Source organism: Mytilus trossulus, chromosome 1 (genome assembly GCF_036588685.1).
Source record: "Mytilus trossulus isolate FHL-02 chromosome 1, PNRI_Mtr1.1.1.hap1, whole genome shotgun sequence".
Taxonomy (NCBI): Eukaryota; Metazoa; Mollusca; class Bivalvia; order Mytilida; family Mytilidae; genus Mytilus; species Mytilus trossulus.
Genome location: NC_086373.1, coordinates 99,634,005 through 99,656,161, shown reverse-complemented (window position 1 = coordinate 99,656,161; position 22,157 = coordinate 99,634,005). Strand labels below are relative to the sequence as shown.

The 22,157-nt window shown below is 31.2% G+C and overlaps 1 protein-coding gene across 4 annotated transcripts in view; it reads left to right on the top strand.

Moving 5' to 3' along the window:
• Positions 1 to 12,318, top strand: part of LOC134693509 (potassium voltage-gated channel subfamily B member 2-like) — a 116,238-nt gene extending 103,920 nt beyond the window's left edge. For 3 of the 4 annotated variants that reach the window (XM_063554349.1, XM_063554355.1, XM_063554362.1), the window contains 3 exons: positions 2,590 to 3,343; positions 5,625 to 6,345; positions 7,397 to 12,318. In XM_063554349.1, the coding sequence (XP_063410419.1) occupies positions 2,590 to 3,343; positions 5,625 to 6,322 (1,452 nt within the window). In that variant the 3' untranslated portion in view covers positions 6,323 to 6,345; positions 7,397 to 12,318. Of the gene's footprint in view, positions 1 to 2,589; positions 3,344 to 4,055; positions 4,118 to 5,624; positions 6,346 to 7,396 lie in introns of those variants that run through there. The other variant, XM_063554369.1, reaches the window with a different exon arrangement.
• Positions 12,319 to 22,157: the final 9,839 nt, after the last annotated feature.

Sequence of the window (22,157 nt, the reverse complement as noted above, 5' to 3'; positions counted from 1 at the left end):
TTTATCTGAGCTTCACTGATGAGTCTTATGCAGACGAAACGCGTGTCTACCGTATCTAAAAGGAGGGACGAAAGATACCAGAGGGACAATCAAACTCATAAATCGAAAATAAACTGACAACGCCATGGCTAAGAATGAAAAGGACAAACAGCAGCACACATAACACAACATAGAAAACTAAATTATAAGCCTGATATCTCCGATAACTATTTACTGTATAATGGGGCAGCAGTATTTCGTGGACTAATTTGTTGAACCCGTAGAGCAATCAAAGAAACGCTTGACGGGGCCAAAACAAGAACTGCGCGCACTTCTCCAATCATTGACTCATTTAATTGCTCTTGAAAGTGTTTTTGCATGAAGGTAATAATTCTTTTTCTCTTTTTCTGTCTCTTTTTTATTCTTCTGCAAATTTGAGTATTCGTGTGGAACATGACCATTAGCTTAATAAATTGTGACATTTATAATCAATTTTTCTGACACTCCGTCAGGTATCAAGATTGTTTTGATATACCATATAGACAAAAGAACTTAAGACAATATATAGTAATGGATTTATCTATGTCTAAGTTTCATCATGACTTTTGTTCTTTTCTTAAACATTGTCTTGTAAGTCGAAAAGTGTTAACATCATGCAACCAAACCATTTACTTGCTGATGAACAGTTGTAATGCAATATCATTTATCATATATCTTTTCATCATTTTCAAACAGATCCATTAGATGCTTGCATTCTTTATTATTTTCTGTATGATTATTCGATTTACTTTCTGAAAATAAACTATTATATCCATATGTTTTGGACTCTGATGTGCGTAATGCAGACTTGGCTTATAGTATAGTGATGTATGGTGGGCGAGGGAAAAGTGACACATACTAGAGATTTTTTCATTGGTCATGTTTTTTTAAAAATCATTTGTAACCCAGCTGTTTTTTTATCATCTTTTTCTTTTTCCAGTTATGACACTTCCAGAAAAGTTTTGGTATTGAAAGTGTTCTTGTTGCCGTTTTCTGATTTTTCAATCTTTCTTTTTCTTTGTGAATACATTTTCTTTTCTTTTCGGCCATATTGTACTTTTTCTGTCTTCGACTTACTACGATCCAATTTGATTTACTAGTACACTTTCTCTTTTCTCTTAATTATTGCGTTGTATCAATTTTTCGACTTATTAGTGTTACTGTTGTATTTTGTGTTCTTTGCCCTTAAACTTTGTTCTTGACTTTGCTTTAAAACTTTTTTCAAGCACCACTGGTGAGTTTTCTGCATACAAAACAAAATGTTAGCCTGGTATCTTTCTTATTCGAGTTTTTTCATCATTAGCATGATTAGGACAATTCCAATCCTGGTCTACGTTTCGTCACCGATGGTATCACCAGCCCCAAACAAATCTGTTCATTTAGTACCAAAGACAAAACCATATTACAAACCCTTAATATTTCCAATTCTATACTAGTTTTGTGAATCAGTTACCTTCTTGTGATAATTGTTTATCTTTGATAGTTTTAATTGTCCGGTAATCTGGTATACGCATCTAGCTTTCAATTGTGGTATTCTAGATTTTTCTGATTTGGTCAAAATTTCATTTTCCAAAATATATTATTCTTTGATCTGTCTTTGGTGTTGTAAACCATCATTGTTAACTGATTTAGATTATGTTAATATCTGTTCTGAACTGGGTTTTTTTTGTCATAGAGTTTTCCTGTATCCTTTGATCAAGATGACATTTGAACAAAAATACACTTTCCCTACACAGGGTTTTAAGTTATCAATGAAAATTCTTTTTGATATCATTGCATATTTTGCAACACCAGTTTGAACAAAGGGAATATAAACTACAGTTGGTGATTATTGTACAGTCTTTCAAATGTCGTTCTGTATGATATGAACTAACTTCAATTGTGCAAAAACAAGATTTATGTATGTTTATTTTTCTGGGTGTGGATATACATCATAAAAAGACAAACTTGAATTAATTCTCATATATATATATAAAACGTTACTCATGAAGATTAGATCGTTGTAATCATTGTAGATGAATATATCTTTTTCGTCCAGAATTGTATTGTAGACTTAAGTTTTTTTTTACAGTATCTAGTATCTATTTCGACCCACAAAAAACTCCTTAATTTCCAAATAGATACAACTTTTATTTACTCTTTAAATTCGCGTTTGGGTGCAGATTTGATTATGAATTAATTCTAGCCAACTGTTATATCTAACCGTCAGTGAACTAGTTCGTTATATATGCGGTTAGAGAATCAATTTGCTATTCGTGTGCATCTTGGATTGTATTTATCATTTACGTACCACTTATTAATGAATGATTCCGCACTATTTATGACATGGTGAAAAGGTTGTTTTTGCATGTATTGACTGCAAAGCATGGTGCTATATGGTTTGATAAAAAGTAAGTGAATTATAATCTTAAATCTGAAAAAAAAGCCTATTCTAAAAACAGCTAAAATTAAAAAAAAAAAACAAGTTAGAAAATACATTTGCGGATAAAGAATAAAGTATAGCGTCACGCCCAGTCATACTAACTTACCTTGCATATATACTAACACAATACCTCATTTAATTTGCTACAGGAACCAGTGCAATATCAACCTACTGCTGATAACAATAATGTCACACGGTGCACAATTGAAATGAAGACAATAGTACGACAAAACAGTAACACTAGTACAGATACTTACAATAGTTGTCTGACTCAACCACCGAATAGTCCTCTTAACAAGTCGCCAGCAAGCAAGACCAATATTTTATGTAGTCCTACATGCAAGACATTGTGTGGGAAAATTTCTTCAAATGCTCAACATAATTTATATATAAATCCTATGGATGACTCCGATTCTGGTATGGAAACTATAAATTCCGAATTAAATGACCTTACGGGTATTTGTGGTAAAAGTACATTCGAGAAAAAAGACTCTGAGCAGCCACTAGTTGTAAATGCATTTTCCGATCCGCCAATTAGCCAATCGAACCAAGTGATACAAAAATTGAATGAAGGTTTCACTACAACATGGCAGCTATATCCAAATTCCCAGCAAGAAGATGTTAGGCCTGAAATTAAACCGCCTAGCACTGTGCCACTTGGGAATCCGAAAAGGTCGAGCCTTAAGAGACACAAATCAGAGACCAATGAAAAACATCCTCATTTTAGTGATATTAAAGAACGCAGCTATTCATCAACAGACAATCTACACTCTGAGTGTACATCTTCAAAAAACAAAAGTATTAAATTTAGGAAAGCTGTATCTTTAGCTAGCAGACTTCATTCTAGTCCTTCAACAGGACGAAAACTTGCAAATTATCACCTCATCGCAAATCCACAATCAGGTAAACACATTGTTGTCGTAAATCTTCATATTATTTTTTTCATATTTTTCTGTCTGTTTTTTGTAGACTAGACAAGCACAAAAATGTCAGAGACGATTGATTCTCTTCAAAAAGGGACAAAACATTTTGCTCTTTTCTTTTTAAATATGGCATACTACAATGAGGATTATTTTTGACAAGCAAGATAAACTTAATGTTTTCTGTAAAAGAACTGAAACAAACAGTATATGTGTTAGTCGTTCTTTTTAAGAGGTAATTTTTTCTGCTTACAAAAACACAGTTAGCCAGAAACCAGAGATGTTTCTCATTTTAATCCCCTTGACACAATTTGTCCTTAATATATAAGACGAGTCTTCGCCTTGTAAATTCAACCAGTAATGGTGGTTTGACAGGACATCTTTATATTTGTAGCAAAATTGTTAACTTTTACAAAAAATATGAAAACCCGTACTCTAAGGAATACACGATAAAGATTTAAAAAGATTATAGTAGGAACTCTAAAGAATACATGATAAAGATTTCAAAAGATTATAGTAGGAATGCGTAACAAACCTGTATATGCTGTGTGTTATTATTTCCTGCACCTTATATAGACTAGCTTGCACACTGAGATAGATAGTTTGCACATTATTTTGTACGTTCTTTAGACACGTTTTGGAAAACACTCATAAATTTTAAACCTATTTGCATGCTGAATTATTTTGTCTTTCAGACGAAACGTTTCTCCTTTACTGAGTGAAGAATTCCAATGCCGATGAAAAAGACAGATTTCAGGTGCGATACATTGGTGTGACCTGTGCTGCATATAAAATCCACAATTTACCCACCATCATCAACTTCCGCTTTAATTAGCTTTTACCTGGCTTTTGGTCCTATTTAGTTCGTTCCATGTTTTATGTTCTTTGTTTTTATCTTCCTTTTCACTCTGATGATATAATGTTTATTTTTTATATTTATTTAAACTTCAATTTAATATTGCATATATATTATGACTTGTTTGCAAGTTGCAAGTTTTTTTTTTATACATTTTTTTAATAAATTTAGTTTAAATATACTAGCTTACATCTTTAATTTATTCCAAACATTTATGGTATATATAGGAGAGATTTTGATATGATAAATTAGTTTTCATTTCATCCATAAAAATAGAGACGTCATAATTTTCTAGAAATACAGCAATAATTTAAAGTAACGGATGTTAAGTTTGTGATAAGAATTTGATACATAAATCTACATCAACTAAGTGTTTTAAGTCCCTTTATACAATATGTCAAACATTCGGTGTCTTGACTCTCGCTGCTATCTCCATTTATCCCGCTTATTACTTGGTCACACCAGTGTTTGCATATTCCTGAAATCCTTGTTTCTTTCTTTGTCTCAGTCTAAGTTCATTATGCTTTTGCTTTTGTTGCAATAATTTTGCACTTACTTTCTATGTGATGCCATGGATATGAAATAACGTTTGAAAACTTGCTTTCTATACGTTACTATGGATAAAGAATATAGTTTGCAGACTTACTTTTGATGTAATATTATTAATTTATTCCTGTTTAAAAGAAGTATTACCAGATTGATGTCATCTTTTCAGCAAACGTGAGTTGGTCTCCACTTCGTTAAATATTTGATTTGGTTGTTGTCATATTTTTTGCACGACATGTTTGAATGCTTATATATATATAAAAAGATGCAGTATAAGTACCAATGAGAAAACTCTCTATCCAAGTCAAAAATTGTAAAAGTAAACCATTATAGGTCAAGAAGTATGGCCTACAACATGACGCATTGGCTAATACCGAATAGCAAGCTATAAAGGGCCCAAAATATGACTAGTGTAAAACCATTCAAACAGGACAACCAACGGTCTAATCTATATGAAAAAAGAGAAATGGTTTGTATAGGGAAAAATCAATAACATAGTTGATACTTATAACATAAAATATTTAGAAAATGATAAAAGCTGTTACAAATGCATTCACTTTGAACATTCACATACTGACTACTATTGGCTTCGAAGCATTTATAAAAACTTTAAAAAAACAACAAAAAAAACTCCAAAGACAATATTTAAACTGTGTCAAAAACGTACCAAAACGAGCATTAACTGTTACAAAATTTGCTGGAAAAAAAGAGTTTAATATAGCACAATCGATATGATTTCAAATGTTGGAATTTGCTATAAATATCTTAATGTGAAGTGCATTAGATTTAATGTGAACTGCGTTTGTTGTTTTGTATTTGGCTATATTGAGGTTTAAGACCCATTTCTTTTTTTTATTTTCAGGAACATTAGATATGGTGGGCAGAGAGACAAATACAAAAACAAGAAGCTGCAGTAGCTCTCCATTATTTGAACAGCCACCGGCAAAGAAAAAATCAATTTTGAAAAAGGATGACCTTCAAAATAATTTTCGTTCGACAGAAAAATCGACGATAAACGATGATGACGTTTTTCTTCCTGACAATAATGTCAATTTTCAACAAACACATTCTAATATATTTTCTGAATTAAATCAGATTCCAGTTAAAGATGGTAATGACAACAGTGGAAAGTATTTGGCGAGTCCTAGTTCTCAAATATCAACAGAATTCACCGGAAGTCAGAGCATCGGAGATTTAGAATTCAGTGACAGTATGGCAAATCAACATAAATTATCAAATTGGCAGTGTGATGGTCAATCGTGTCAGAACGATACAAGTCCATCGGATAATTTAGATGTAGACGAAAGTATATTAGGCTCAAATTCTTGTGATCATTCTCCTTCTGACATGAGTTTTTCTTCTCATAATTTTAACAGGTTATCTCCTCTTGACAATGAAAACCTGGATGCAAAATCAAATGCTGACCAAAAGGATTTTATATATTCCAACTCTAATCAAAGTACCGTAGTACCTATAGATGCTTTAATTAACAATCTCAGTAGACAGCATTCTGGAGATAGTGGCAAGGACCAATATACGTCTGCGAATGCAAGTGGGTGACGGAATGTGTGTACTAGAAATAGGTACATTATCTTAAACAAAAATATATATAACGACATAACACAAGTAAACATAAAATCACTTAAGATGTATGCATATTACATAACAATACATGTTATTCAAGGTAATTACAAAGAACCAAATATCATTGTTGATTGCAGGTGATATATATTGAAGACTTTAAGCTGCTTCTGTTTATTTCTCTTTTTTGCGTATTTGATACTCGCGGAACGAAGCAATGTTGTATTCTCTATTCTAGAATTCAAATAGACAACTACAGAGGTTACAATAGTCGGAATGGCATACGCAGTAGAGCACGTACGAAGAGACTGAGAGTGTATTATCTCAGGCCTTCTCTACATTTACATCAAGTTAAAAGAACCACTCTCATGAACATTGTTAGCTATTGATTGACAGATGGTTTGTTTGTTTGTAAACATCCAGCAGCAAATATACGGAATCTCTTCCAATGAGTTATATATAGTTGGTAATTCGGTCTATTGTTACCTATATTCAATACACTAGCATTATATGACACATAAATATGCTTGTTTCATATACAAAAACGCAGTGTCGAGATTTGAATGTGTTATCTCATGAGTTACAAAATTGACAGCAGGCATTTTAGCTATCAGACGTTAGGAGGACAAAATTTAAGTCTATATTTAATTCAGAACTGTTGTGAAACTATCCCAATGAGATTATCAAGTGGCTTACGATTTCTCGAAATTCAACTTAATTTCTAATTCACTGTAGCTTTCATTTCACAAATCTCAATAACTTATTAATATTGATAATCTTTTGGAATGCCTTAGTTCAGAAAACAAGAATTCTTTAATATTAGAGTTAAAGAGCACATCAACATTATAGATAATCACTTGAATGCCAAGTTTGTTTATCCTAACACGCAAGTAGAATTTAGTGGTCTGTTGACGAGTATGCATGCTGGCAGAGGAGATCATTAAACGAATCTGAGTATTGTTGATAAACTTTCATTTTCTTTTGCTATATCGACACATATTGTATGATATTATTTGGACATACTTCGTAAACCATATTTTTTTCTATTTCTAGATTTAAGATAAAGCAACCTTGGGATTTGGAAATAAAGACAGAAAAGAGTACTTGAAATGCAGAAAGAAGCATTTGAAGTTCAGTGACTGAGAATGGTCACAAGCATTTGACTGTTTACTATGGAATAGTTATAGGAAGGTTCAGCTCAGAATATGAGGTGTTTGATCCCATTGTCTCTGACCGTTTGCTTGTTGCGTCATTGTATTTTCGGCCAGTATCATACCATTTAGATATCAATAATTTCTTTTTAAAAAAATCTGTTCACAAATCCTTATTAGGTCAGAAAATATAAAAAGTACCATTTGTATAAGTCAGTTTCCAAAGTCATTAAGGTTCATTGAGGTTCAATAATGTTACACTTCTGATTCTTATTTTGAAACTAATCACTGTTATTTATGAAGCGAGAAAACTTTGATTTCATTGTAAATATAAAAAAAACATAAATTATACATGTATTAACTAATCCTTTTCATTACACGTTGAGCAATGCAAATTTTTCAATATTGGCGAAATCGTTTAATGATGAAAATGTGAAATATTGTTTTGGTACTTGATTTTTAGTCATTAGATTGTCATTGTTATTGCCAAAAATATATACCCGACATGGCATTTTGCATTGGGTAAAGTATGACCTTTTCTTTTTTGAGAAAGTGGCTGCTGATAATTTTTCTTACACATCATAAACGTCATTTTATTCTAGCAGTAAAGTTGGTAAAATAATCGCATTTTTCATAATGTAAATTATAACTTTGGATATCGTACACCACTGACGTGAAATATTTTCGAAAGGCCAGTTAATGGACCTTAAAATTGGTTTGTAATTATGTATTGATATAAAACCTCTTTTATGAAATGTGAAGTTGATATAAAGAATAGACTAGAAGTCTATTAATAAATTATAATGTATCGTATTCATTTTGAAGAGTAATAATTTAAGTCTATTGATAAATCATAATGGATCTTACTCATTTAAAGAATACTAATTTTGAAATAACAGTGAAAATCAAATAACAGACAATGAATTGAACAATCGTTAAGATACAATGTGTATGAATTCATCATACTTAAATATTTATAAAATGTCCCAAACCTTTATAGATTACTCATTTCAATTGAACATGACGATTGTTTTTTCTTCCTCAAGGCTGGGGCATAGTGATATTCTAGTACGATGATTACCACGATTATCAGAAGAATAATACCCATTTAATTGTGCTTGATTGAACATACTTTTGTGAACCTTTTATCTTTAAAAACCACTGAATAGTAAAATTACTCTTTTTCATGTTGAATTTGTATGAAGTCTCCTACACCGCTATTTATATATCCTACATTAATATTATTCTTGTGCAATTTGCATAATTTACATTAGATTAATATAGAGCTTGTAATGACAGTTAATTATAAATTCTACATAAATGTCATCGGTTCAATTTTTGTATCGTTTAAGGAGAACAGTATGGCACGCTGCATTGATATTTATTCAACAACTTAAATGTCTTTTTTCTTTATTAGATATCTTTACTTTCAGAAGATGTCTTTAAAAATATTTGTAAGATATCTCAACTGTTCGATATGTTATAGATTAAGGCGACAGTAGTTCATCGATCTTCAAATATCGTAAATCGAGTAATAAGAAACAAAACTTTTTTTTCTAGATATATTTAATATTTAACAGGATTTGTGTATATTAGATATAATTTACAGTTTATACATATCTTAAATATTTAATGATATATCTTTTTAATTTAAAAATATATCTCATATAAAATACAGGCTAAAAAATATGTAATAACAAAAGAAAAATATCGTTTTAAATATGATTAAAGTTTTAAGAAAAGGACACATGTTATTTGGAATGATATATATCTTTGATATATTTTCGAATTATGACAAAGATTTTTGATGAATTTATATAATACCTTGCAGATTTTATAAGATGTCGAATAAAGTATTGTTAAGATATCTTAAGGGAATGGGGAATGTGTCAAAGCGACAACAACCCAACCATAGAGCAGACAACATATTAGGATATAATTTAAAAGTATCTCATATAATATTTAGTATATCTAATATCTTATAAGGAAAGTTTATATGATCAGTAAAGTTATAAAGGTGTATCTATTGGAATATAAGACATATTAAATTTTGAATACATATGAGTATAGCGTGCCAGTGACTATGCGGTGCTAAGTTAGTGTGCTTAGGAATACTTGTTTTATTGAACACCGTTATACAACAATGCCTTTATTCGTATTAAAAAATCTAGTCCAAGTTAAAGAGGGAAAATACTGCATAGCTAGAATATAATATAAGTTTTTCGGTATAATTCTTAAAGATATTGTTGTCATTACCATTACTGATTAATACATTTTATATTAAGATCATTTGTTACGATCTAGAGCCTTCTCTTAAATTTTTGACAGAACAATAGTATATTGAACACTTGCCTGTAGTCTGATTGTGATTTTTTTTAGCTGTGATATTATAAATAAAACCAAATATATGATGGTTTATGAAAATAGGATGGATTATTATAAGTTTGTTTTGAACAAGTGATATGAAAAGTTGTTGCTGAAAGTTGCCAGCTGTTATATATATATATGTTATGAAATATGATTTTCCATTACAATTCTACGACGATGGTCGATTTCAATTCCTAGACATAGAAATACACATTTGCCTTATTTTTTATTTTTTATTTATAAATTTTAATCAACTAGGTTTTTTATATTTTGAAAAGCATGTTAACATTTTGTTATAAATTTGTTTTGTTAATTAATTTAAAGATATGATGTGTTTCGCTTGGGTTTTTTTTTTTTTAATTTTTAGTTCACTTTCCTTTTTTTACTCGACCTCGTCTCGTTACCATTTGTTTTGATTGTTATGTGATGCTACCACCTTTTTGTCTCTTGCACTACTGTTGTTATCTTGTATATAAATGTTTTTGTCTTCCTGTTATATTCCTTGCCATTTCATGATTTTTTATAACTTCCTTTCGATGAAAACGTTATTTACACGTACTTCATATGAAATGTAAATCGAGAATATATAAGGAAGAATTACTTCATTACTATTCGGTATGAGCGAAAACGTTTTATCTATTGAATAGCGTGTCTTGTTGACGTTGTATACAGTCGTCCTTGTTAAGTTTTATGATGATAGATACTACAAAACAGGACAGGAAAATTATGTTATTCTCTCCAGTGTAATACAATTCATTTATTTGCATCAGTGCATTTATTTTAATGCAATTCTTACTCGACAGTATATCAGATGATTCCAACACCCTACATAGTAGCTATGCAATTACTATTTCTCTCTAAGAATAGCTCTCTGCTCAGTCAAACACATAAGGATGACGAATTTTGTTAATCCTGGGTTTTTTTCAAATCTCAACTGATCTGTAAATATTTCGATTAAAAATAATCAAGAATTGTGGTCAAAAGATACGCTTTGTATAATAATAATAATGCGTGCTCTATTCACAACCTGATGAGTTCACTTAAGCTATTTAAATGCGTTTCATTACAATTTAAATCTATTTTACTAACCTTTTGCAAGGCATCATGTAAACTATTCCTGGACTTATTGCAAAATGTTATTCTCTTTCAGTAAGTGTAAATTTAAGCAATGAAAAGTTTTGCAAATTAAAGATTGAAAGCTGAAACTCGTTCCAAGAAACATCATATATTGAATATTTGTTTATGCTCCTTTGAAATATCGAATTCGTCTAAACTGGACCATAATACGGTGATAAAATTCTACCACGGTCGGCACATTTGTTCAACGCCGAACGATGTATAGATAAGTTAATGTCTATAATTAACGGACAACAACATACTTAACAACTTGGAATCCTTTAAATACAAAGATTTTAATTGTTTTTAAATAAGTAACCATGCTAAACATACTTCTTCGCGACACAATTGGTTAAACCATTACATGTTATGTTTATTACATGAATCATAACTTCAACAATATAGTTGTAAATGGATAGTCAGCTATTCAGAAATTGTCATGTTACTGTTTTACTTTTGTTGGTGGTAATTCATACATATCGTTAAAATTAAATACATGTTCAAGATGCGAATAGAATATGTCAAAACAAATTCTATATGATGATAAGTACGAATTCTTGTATCAATACACATTCATTTCGTGTTTTATTCGTGTCATTTTCACAGATTTATAACAGATTGTATTACATATAACTTTTGATTTACAGATATTGTTATTTAATAATAAAAAGTATATCTGTTAAAGGACAATAAACCTAGAAAGTACGTTGCTTGTTCCTCTGGTTCAGACATTCTTGCAAACGCAGATTTTGTTTTACGGTTTTACGCTCGTGAAAGTTTAGATATAATATTGGTTTCACGAGAATGTTGACAATCAACTAGACATTGCTGATTAGAATAATAATAAATACTTTTTGGAAAAGTTTACAATTCATTTTTTTTTCGTATTCACATCTAGATATATGTATGTATACCTTAATAAAAATTAAAACATGTGTTTGACGGTTAAAAGCAATGTGGTATAGGACAACCTTGTCAGAAACATGAGAGTATTTACCAAATAAATGATAGTCGAGTTTATATACTTTTAATTGAAAAAAACATTATGTGGACATTATCAAACTGTATAAAAGTGTATAACATAACCAAATATTGTAAATGGTTTACATATAGCATCTTTTCATTGAAATCAAACAAACTTTTTTTCTAGTACCAAATTCTACATTCGTTCTTAAATTAGAAATTTTTACCTTGCATTATTATTAAATATTTATTATTGTTAAACTTAGTGTGTTTTATATATGTGAGTTTTTTACTATTATTGAGTAACATTGTAATGAAAATACAAGTTAGGTCATTGAAGATTTATTCTAGACACATAAAATTTAATGAAAGAATGAATATTGCTTTCTTATTTATGCTCTCCTTTCGAAAATACATGATTAGATATTCGACCGTTTCGTATGTTATAACTACAGAAGACACAGTGGTATCACCAGCCCAGTAGTCAACACTTCGGTTTTGACATGAATATCAATAATGTGATTATTTTTATATATTTCCTGTTTACAAAACTTAATCCTCAATGCTCTTCAACGTTGTACTTGTTTGGTTTTATAAATATTTTGATAGGAGCGTCACTGATGAAGACAAAACGCGCGTCTGGCGTAATAAATTATAATCCTGGTAACTGTGATAACTATTTACACCACTTGGTCGATGCCACTGCTGGTGGACGTTTTGTGTCCGAGGGTATCACCAGCCCAGTAGTCAACACTTCGGTGTTGACATGAATATGAATAATGTTGTCATTTTCATAAATTTCCTGTTTACAAAACTTAGAATGTTTCGAAAAACTAAGGATTTTTTTTTATCCCAGGCATAGATTACCTTCGCCGTATTTGGCACAACTTTTTTGGAGTGTTGGATCCTCAATGCTCTTCAACGTTGTACTTGTTTGTCTTTATGAGTATTTTGATATGAGCGTCACTAAGGAGTCTTATGAAGACGAAACGCGCGTCTGGTGTTCTAATTTATGATCCTGATACCTTTGATATCTATTGTCCTAAACCCCAATATTAAAACACTGAAACCAAACCAATTTCAGCTACCTTACAATATATATTTTATTTTCAGTTATCTATTTAAGTAATCTCTCTAGTTCTCCCCATATGTCTTTTATTATGAAGAGAGTTTTGTTTCAATGACGGACGAAAGATATTCAAAATCATAGATAAAAAATAAACCGACCAAGCCATGGCCAAATAAGAAAAAGACAAACAGAAAAATAACAAGTGAAACTGCGAGCTACTGCTCACTGATGATACCCCCGCCGCAAGTGGATAATATAAATAGTGTAAAAATATGCAAGTGTTCGGTGAACAGGAAGTTGTCGAGTGATGAATCTGAAAACGCATCACACGGTATAGCTGACTTATATAAATCCTGAAACCAAATTTCAGAAATCCTTGTATTGTAGTTCCTGAGAAAAGTGTGACGAAAAAATAAATAGTGTAAAATCATACAAGTGTTCGGTAAACAGGAAGTTGTCAAGTGATCAATCTGAAAACGCATCACACAGTAAAGCTGACTTAGATAAACACTGAAACCAAATTTCAGAAATCCTTGTATTGTAGTTCCTGAGAAAAATGCGACGAAAAAATAAATAGTGTAAAAATATGCAAATGTTCGGTAAACAGGAAGTTGTCGAGTGATGAATCTGAAAACGCATCACACGGTATAGCTGACTTATATAAATCCTGAAACCAAATTTCAGAAATCCTTGTATTGTAGTTCCTGAGAAAAGTGTGACGAAAATTTTCAACTTGGCTATCATGTGTAAAATCATACAAGTGTTCGGTAAACAGGAAGTTGTCAAGTGATCAATCTGAAAACGCATCACACGGTATAGCTGACTTAGATAAACCCTGAAACCAAATTTCAGAAATCCTTGTATTGTAGTTCCTGAAAAAAATGCGACGAAAATATTCATGGGACGGACTGACTGACGGACAGACAGAGGTAAAACAGTATACCCCCTTTTTTAAAGCGGGGGTATAAGTATTATTCAACGCAATATTGTTCATTTCTCATGTTTGATTTGGTTTAAATTTGATTATGACGTATAATTTCTCCTCTTCCACCTCTTCTGAACGGGTTGACATGTAATCTTACTCAAATTCAGCATATATAACATATTTTTTATATATGTCATTTCTCTACCTCCTTCAACACCAGTTTAAAAAAATTGTTGTATTGAAGGGCAATGCAAACTAAGATCTTTTAATAGGTCTGAGTCAAAGTTAAGGGATCCTGTTGACTTCTTTTTGTCCATCTGAAGTCAGTATCGTATGAATAAAGGAACAAGCCGGCCAGAGGAAGGTTACGGTTTGTTCCCAAGGGAATGCCGATTGCTGGTTGAAAAAAAATCTAAACGTAACCCATATGTTGTCAATCAAGAAATCAAGTATTTCGATAACGTTTACAGACACATTTTTGTTTGAATTAGGGTAATGTATCCCTTTCTTAGATAAGATACTTGTCAGTCTTACCATAAACATGTTTTGTCTGAGCTGTCTCTAAGAGAATTGCAATGTCACGTTGACTACTGATTCCTAAGCAACGAAAGTAAAAGTTGCTTGAAGGATTAGACATTCTTAACCATAACCTTACAACATGGGAGATGATTGTATCACGTTTGTAGTATACAATTAATTGCAGGGCTTGCGTTAACAATCATGATTTCTTTGATATAGTGATGATGCAATTAAATTTCAACCAATAGATTTTATTGGCAAAGTTTAAGTAATCTTTTCGAAAATGAAACGGAAGCCTAACGACAGGCACCATTAACGACGAAGAAACTCGTCACCTGTCTTATGCACCTGATTTCACTCCGTTTTTGTTTGTTGTCATGAGTACTCAATCCTCAACTTTGAAATCTTTCTTTGTTTATATAAAACATGCAAAATGTCTGACTAGATAAGATTTGTCAGATTTGCAGCTAGCCACAAAACCAGGTTCAATCCGCCATTTTTTTCTAAAAAAATGTTCTGTACCATGTCAGGAAAATGGCAGTTGGTATCTTATAGATTTGTGGTGCAACTGTCAATAAAATAACTATCCAGCAGATCCCAAAGTCAATTTACCAAAAAGATGTGGTATGAATGCAAATGAGACTTCCCTCAACAGAGACCATGTGACATAGACCGTACGCCCATCAACAATGTCCAGATTCAATACCGCATAGTCATCTATAAAAAGGACCCAAAATGACAAATGTAAAATAATTTAAACTAAAAAAAAAAATAGCCGCCTGATTTATATACAAATCAATACACAAAATAAAATAGGATATACCGCAACAAACTCTCTTGAAATTTTACCTAGCATTTTATATCAAGCATTCCGAGTTCATGTAATTAATTTGTAACAATGATTAAACAAAATGTCTGGAAACGTTTGGACAGGTCATAATGTAGTTATATGACCTTTATATGGCATGGTTTCTATATACTTTTCTAAATACAGTAAAGACTGAAGAATACAACTTGTTAACGGGTCCTTCTATTCGATTAATACTTTCCATTTAAGGTTGAACAACTCTTTAATGTTACAACAAACGCTCACAATAAGTGAGTTTTGTAGGCGTTTCAGAAATAAAATGTCCATAAAATCAAGTTGACAGAATCGTTAACGTGCAAACTTATAAAAGTTTGATACAAGAAACAGACATGATGGTACAATCTAACAGCGTTAAACGATTACTAAGTGAGGGATACTATCACATTTGCATCTAAATGATTCCAATTTGTTATAGAAATTACTTGTTACAGTTTCTTTTCCAGAAAGACGGAGTCGATTTGTTGTTAGGAAGAATAAGATTGTAATTAAATTTTCAGGATTGATGAGATGGGCTTCTCTGAATAATGATTTAGTTTTAAAAAGCTATGGAATATTTCAAAAAATATCTATAGGGATTTATTTCAATTTGTAAATGATCATTTAGATATGTTTGATATAAGGCAGTATATACGTCTATACCAGCTTCGTTTTCTATATAGATGGCGATAAATTGAATATTAGGATAACATGCCAAATAAGATAGATACAACTTCATGTTAACTGACATTAAATTCTTTTGTGATAAATGGAAGGAGATATTACAAAGTGGTAGAGACGAGCTTAATATGAAAATGGAAACCAGAACGTTTTTATTGGTGCAGTGAAGCCAGAAAACGGTTCCGTTGCTTGAGGAACAAATTGATCAACGTTGATTAAGTTGTCTGCGTCAAATATCAAAGCAACAAACCTATAAATCAGAAGTCCGTCTAAGTAAAAATCTACACGCCATCTACTTCTTACATTTCACTGAATAACTCTCATTGATCTCCTGTCATATTCCAAGGCTAATCATATCAAAATCCGAAACTGACGCAAGTATTTTCTTATCGGGTTACCACTGTATATACACGAGTTACTGAAAATCGGTCGAAAAAATTGGTTGCAAACAAGAAAATGAATATACTGGAAACAAAAAATCTATATAACGATAATATTATTAAGAAGCAATGGAAAATTACTAATGTTCAAATTAAATTACCTATGTTTAATTCTCGTATATCGATTAGAAGTAGACAAATCAAGATTTGAAGAAAAAAAGAAACTGAACCAAAGTATTCAAAAAATACAAAAGAAGTGGAAAATCTTAAGCATCGCAAGAAATCCTTATTTAGGTAGACCAATGCATTAATAAGGTAAGCATATCGCTCTCACGCATTTGAAAAAAACTTGTGATTTTCCACTCATCAAAAATAATAAGCTAACAGAAGAAAGAATAAACTGGGATCAAGATGGAATAAATTCCCTTATTAATTATCTCGATGTTACTGAGCAGGTTTCTAATTTGACAAATGAAAAACAAAAAATCAGTTGAACTGATTTATTTTTAAGACTCACGATCTAGAAAAGCAATTTGGATAAAATACACATATTTTCATTGTGTCTTCATCACGATAAAGAAAATCATACATAAAGCAGTACGGAACATATGTTTCATTTGGGGTTTTTTCATGATTTAAATTTAGAAAAGTCAGAGTATGAATTACCAATATTATTCATATTTGTTAATTCTACTTGTGTGGTGTTTTTTTAATTCTATGTAAAAATATTATGTTTGATGATATTGAAACTCTCAAGTCCAGACGGTTGCTAGATCATTGTTGATGGTTTACAACCATACATTTTATCTAAGTTTGTTGTTGTTCAATTTAAATGTTATATTGGAAAAGGACTAACCCTTTCAATGTATTATTACGTATTACCAATTAGATACAGTGTGTAGGGTTGCTTTTCAATCTAATACAATTCGTGTAGTACATTACAAATCTTTTACTGAAACAACTATTTTAAAGTAGTCATAGTATACCAACTATTGAAGATGTTATAACTCTATAGAAAAAAAATAAAAGCATGAAAACGTTACGATTTCTATTCATATGTTTGTCTTAAGGGTTCAGAGAAGTAGTGGACAATAAAAAAATGACCATGTGGGAAGATACGGTATATGGATAGTTAAGCTAGCACAGACGTAGCTTTGACTTTGAGATACAATTGTACTATTTAGTATCATTGGAATGTATTTTAGTTTAGTTTATGATGATGGTCGTTTAACTGATGGTATGACTCTTTTTTTAAGGTTGTATGCACAAGTAAAAGCTAGAGTGGTATGGAAAAGGTATACTCAAAACTTACAAAAGACTTAATACGGGTATGCCAAGAAATAAGATAAAGACTATTGGTAAACGTAAAGGTTGAACGTAACATTGAAATAAAAAATATATAAATGACTGTTGGTTACTTTATATAAAAAAAGGAGATGTGATAAGAAACAATTATCAACTAAAAACACTTAATAATATGTTAAAAGTAAAATCACAAAAAAAAGAAATCCGAGGAAAATTCAAAACGGAAAGTCCCAAATCAAATGGAAAAATCAAAACAATAAAACACATCAAACGAATGGACAACAACTGTCATATTCCTGACTTTGTACAGGCATTTTCTCATGTAGAAATGGTTTATTGAACCTGGTTTTATATCACTAATCCTCTCACTTGTATAACAGTCGCATCAAATGTCATTATATTGACAACGATGCGGGAACAAAACAGACATACTATGTAAAATTTTCTAAATAGGGGTGCAGCATTCATCACAGTGTCATAATCTCAATCAGAACAAAAACAAACAAATACTTAACAAAGAAGCAAAAGAAAGCATATATCAAATTTAACAACTACCTTCATTGCTTACGTATTTTTGTATCTTATTTGAGTATGTTAAAATTCACCCATAAAGGATTAAAATAGTTTAAGTCTTGTAACCGAATGGCTAGATTAACATCAACTCTGGTGTAGCATCGTGCGTTTGACGTCAGAATGTAAACGTCACACAGGTAGATATATATAAAATATGTTTGTCGTTCAAAGTATGCAAAAATTATAATAAAACAATAACATAATGGCGGGATATTTAAAGTACAGTTAAGTCAAATGTATCAAAGGAATACAAAAAAGTCATACAGACAAAGCAAACTAGCAAAAACAAAAGATAATAAAAATAACACATTGACGGGATACATAAGTACCGAGCCACGTCAAATGGATATCACCAAAATCAGACCAAAAAGTACTACTAACTATAAAATATAAAATACTCCAGGTCACCGTAACAATGATGAGCAAACCAGCTATACATTCAAGCTATAAATGCCTCGGGGTAAAACAAAATAATTTAAGAGAAAACTAATGGCCTAGTTAGTATACGCTAATAGCATTAGACGAAATACAGTTATGGACGAGAGAGACCAACGACAATCATGGGAATCGGGCGCATATCTTGGCAAATGCACATTAGGAACGATGCGATGTAAAACATATACGTGAACGCTCATCCATCCCCTTATTTAAGACAGTAGTGTAACATCACATCATAACATTAGATTTGATTTTTGTCATTCGTTTCTGCCTCATTTAGTTATATAGCTCTTTCTGTATTGATCCATCGTTGTCTGTGCGTACCAGATAAAGATAAATCAAGAAATGGGCATTTAAGATATAAAACTGGCAAACAATAATAAAACAGATATAAAACTAAGTGGGAAAAAAGGAAATTCATAAAAAAAAATCCAAAACTTATGAGATTACAAAAAAAGGCATAATCTGTGAATAGCCATCAGCGGTAACCCCCATTCATCAGCAGAAAACTTACAAACGTTACGTATTACAGTTACCTACAACCCCTTTCTTCAGCACAAATATATAAAATACTGACCTAAAGTTCCAAAATTCCAAAAATCCATTATTCAGCACATTGTTGTGTACCTACCAAAATTTGGAGAGCCCATTCTTAAGCAAAATGATATGTACAAACAAATAGTGGAAGAATTAATTCGTCAGTGTATTGCGCTTATTAATTGACCGAGAGCTGAAGAACAAATTCTACAGGAAAGTTTTTCAGAAATTAAGGTTGATATTTGGCTGGATTGGAGATCAAACAGCCATACCCCCATTTATTCATAGGGTATGGTATTGTATAATTTAGAAAATTACACACATAAACATAATTTCTAGCGAAAAGCATTTCTACATTCAACAATATACTGTCATGTTATGTTGTTTTCATGCCTAGAAAATACCAGTGATTGTGACATACCTCAAATATTGTATCAATCTTAAATTGGTTATAGATAGTTTAGAGGATCAGCAAGATATGAAGTGAATGATTATGATTTTAGTACGTTTGAAAGTTTTAAATTGTTGCTGTAACATATGCACCGTTCAACTTTGTACTTTATTTGTATCTTTAAACTTGTTTTGATTCGAGATCATTCGAGTGTTACTGATAGAAAAACACATATACAAAATTTCAATCCTGGTATCTACGATGAGTTTATTGAGTAATGTTTTTATAAAAAAAAATCATTGTTCATTTGTTAAATCGCCCCCTCCCATTTTTATACACTTAACTCTGTTCAGTTATTGGACAAACATTGACTGTTTGCAGTCAGTCAGTATTATATAGATTTTGTCATAAGAGTATGTGTTTTTCGTATCGAAACTAAGTAAGCAGAAATCGACACACAACATGTTTATATGAAAACATTCATTATTTGAAGTCTCCTCTAAGATACCTAGTTTATTTGTTGAGACGTCAGACTCGCGTTTTTATTCAATAAGACTCATCGGTTACTTTCGAATCAAAATAGTTAGAAAACCAAATACGAAATTATAGAATTTAAAAAAAAATCACATCGTAAACTTCAATATACGAGAATTCCTGCCTTTGTAAATAAACATTGATAATAGAATAAGTACTAATGTTTTGCTTTCATTTGATCTTTTCAAAATTTGACAAAAATAATTTTCTGGTATGTAAAAATCGTACTGGAAATAGTTATCAAAGGTACCAGGATTATAATTTAGTACGCCAGACGCGCGTTTCGTCTACATAATACTCCTCAGTGACGCTCATATCAAAATATTTATAAGGCCAAACAAGTACAAAATTGAAGAGCATTGATAATTCAAAATTCCAAAAAGTTGTGCCAAATACGGATTAGGTAATCTATGTCTGGGATAAGAAAATCCTTTGGTTTTTTTATCGAAAAATTCAAAGTTTGGAAACATTAATCAATATGTATGTCGCATTGAAAGTATATTAGAAAACAAGTTGTGATAAAAATATGATTGAATCAAAATTCTTATTTAAGGAACAGACTACTCAATGCTTTCGTCAAATGTGTACAATTTTGTGAGCGGATACATTTAATCTAACTATCCTTAAGGTTTACAGGGGTGAAGTAATACGGTCATCTGAACTTTCTTGTGGGAATACCTAGGCTAAGAGATCTTGAGAGGGATGACAATATGGTTGTAAAGGTTGTGATAGATACGTAGTCAAGTCCATTCGTATCATATGAAGATAATTTCACTCTATCTGATATTTAAATATGTTTAAAATTCTGTTTTTCAGTATGAATGTTAAAACAAAATTGTTGAAGTTTGCTGTGACGGCTGGCCTGCAATATAATCTTTTGCTATAAAATATTTAGTTCAGTTTAGTTTTTAATGAATATTCATACAGTAAGATTATACATTTCGCATTTGCACATTATGGATTCTGAAGTAACTTTGTTCATGTGTGAATCGTCCCCCCACTTTTATATCGTTTTCTCTATTTCTATTCATAAATTGAACAAAAATCTACCTTTTTCAGTCAGTCAGCTTAGACGTCTTTTTGTCATGGTTGAGTGTGTGTCTTTTTTTAAAGTCTCGATACTTAATTGACGGAAATCTATACTCAATTCTAGTGATATATATTCTCTAAAGGAAAAAGCAACATAACAAAAAATACCGAAATCCGAGGAAAATTCGAAGCGGGAAGTCCCGAAGCAAATTGCAAAATCAAAAGCTCAAACACACCAAACGAATTAATAACAACTATTATATTTCTCACTCAGAACAGTCATTTTCTTATGTTAAAATGGTGTGAATTTAACCTGTTTTATGTATGTTTGACACATTATTTGGTTTTTTCGACATGTTTTGATTCGAGCGTCATTAATGAGTCTTTTGTAGACGAAACGCGTGTCTGGCGTAAATATAAAATTGCAATCTATGATAAGTTTAATAATTAATTCGATTAAGAGTATCGAGCACATTTGAATCTAAGCCTTAGAATATTCGTATATATGCCTGATCATATTATGTTGTAAAACGGCACCATTGCACTGTAAATGAATCCTTAATAAAATACCACTCCCTTTAAATTGTTGCCAAAAATTAGTAGATAATGATTGGGGGGGGGGGTGGTATAAGACCTTGACCTTCCATGTAGGTGTTGCACGGTAGAAATCAAAGCGCTGTAAGCACTGTAGGCAGTTAACCAAAAACCAAGGCAAACATAATTATGAAAACTGTGGCAATGTTGCTTCAACTTTTTTTTTAAAGATTTATTGCGAAGCCTATGATAGTTTTCCATAGATTCACCTGCAAGTTACCTGGCGATTTAAACTTTTGTGAGTTCTGTTGTCCCATCTAACAAATACAACAGGTATTGTTCTCTGTGTAGTTTATTTGATGGGACCTTTAAATTTCTTCCAAGAGAAATATATCACTCAGGAATGACAGGTGTTAGGGTCTAGCAAAGTGATATGCATATGTGTCGCCTATGAGATT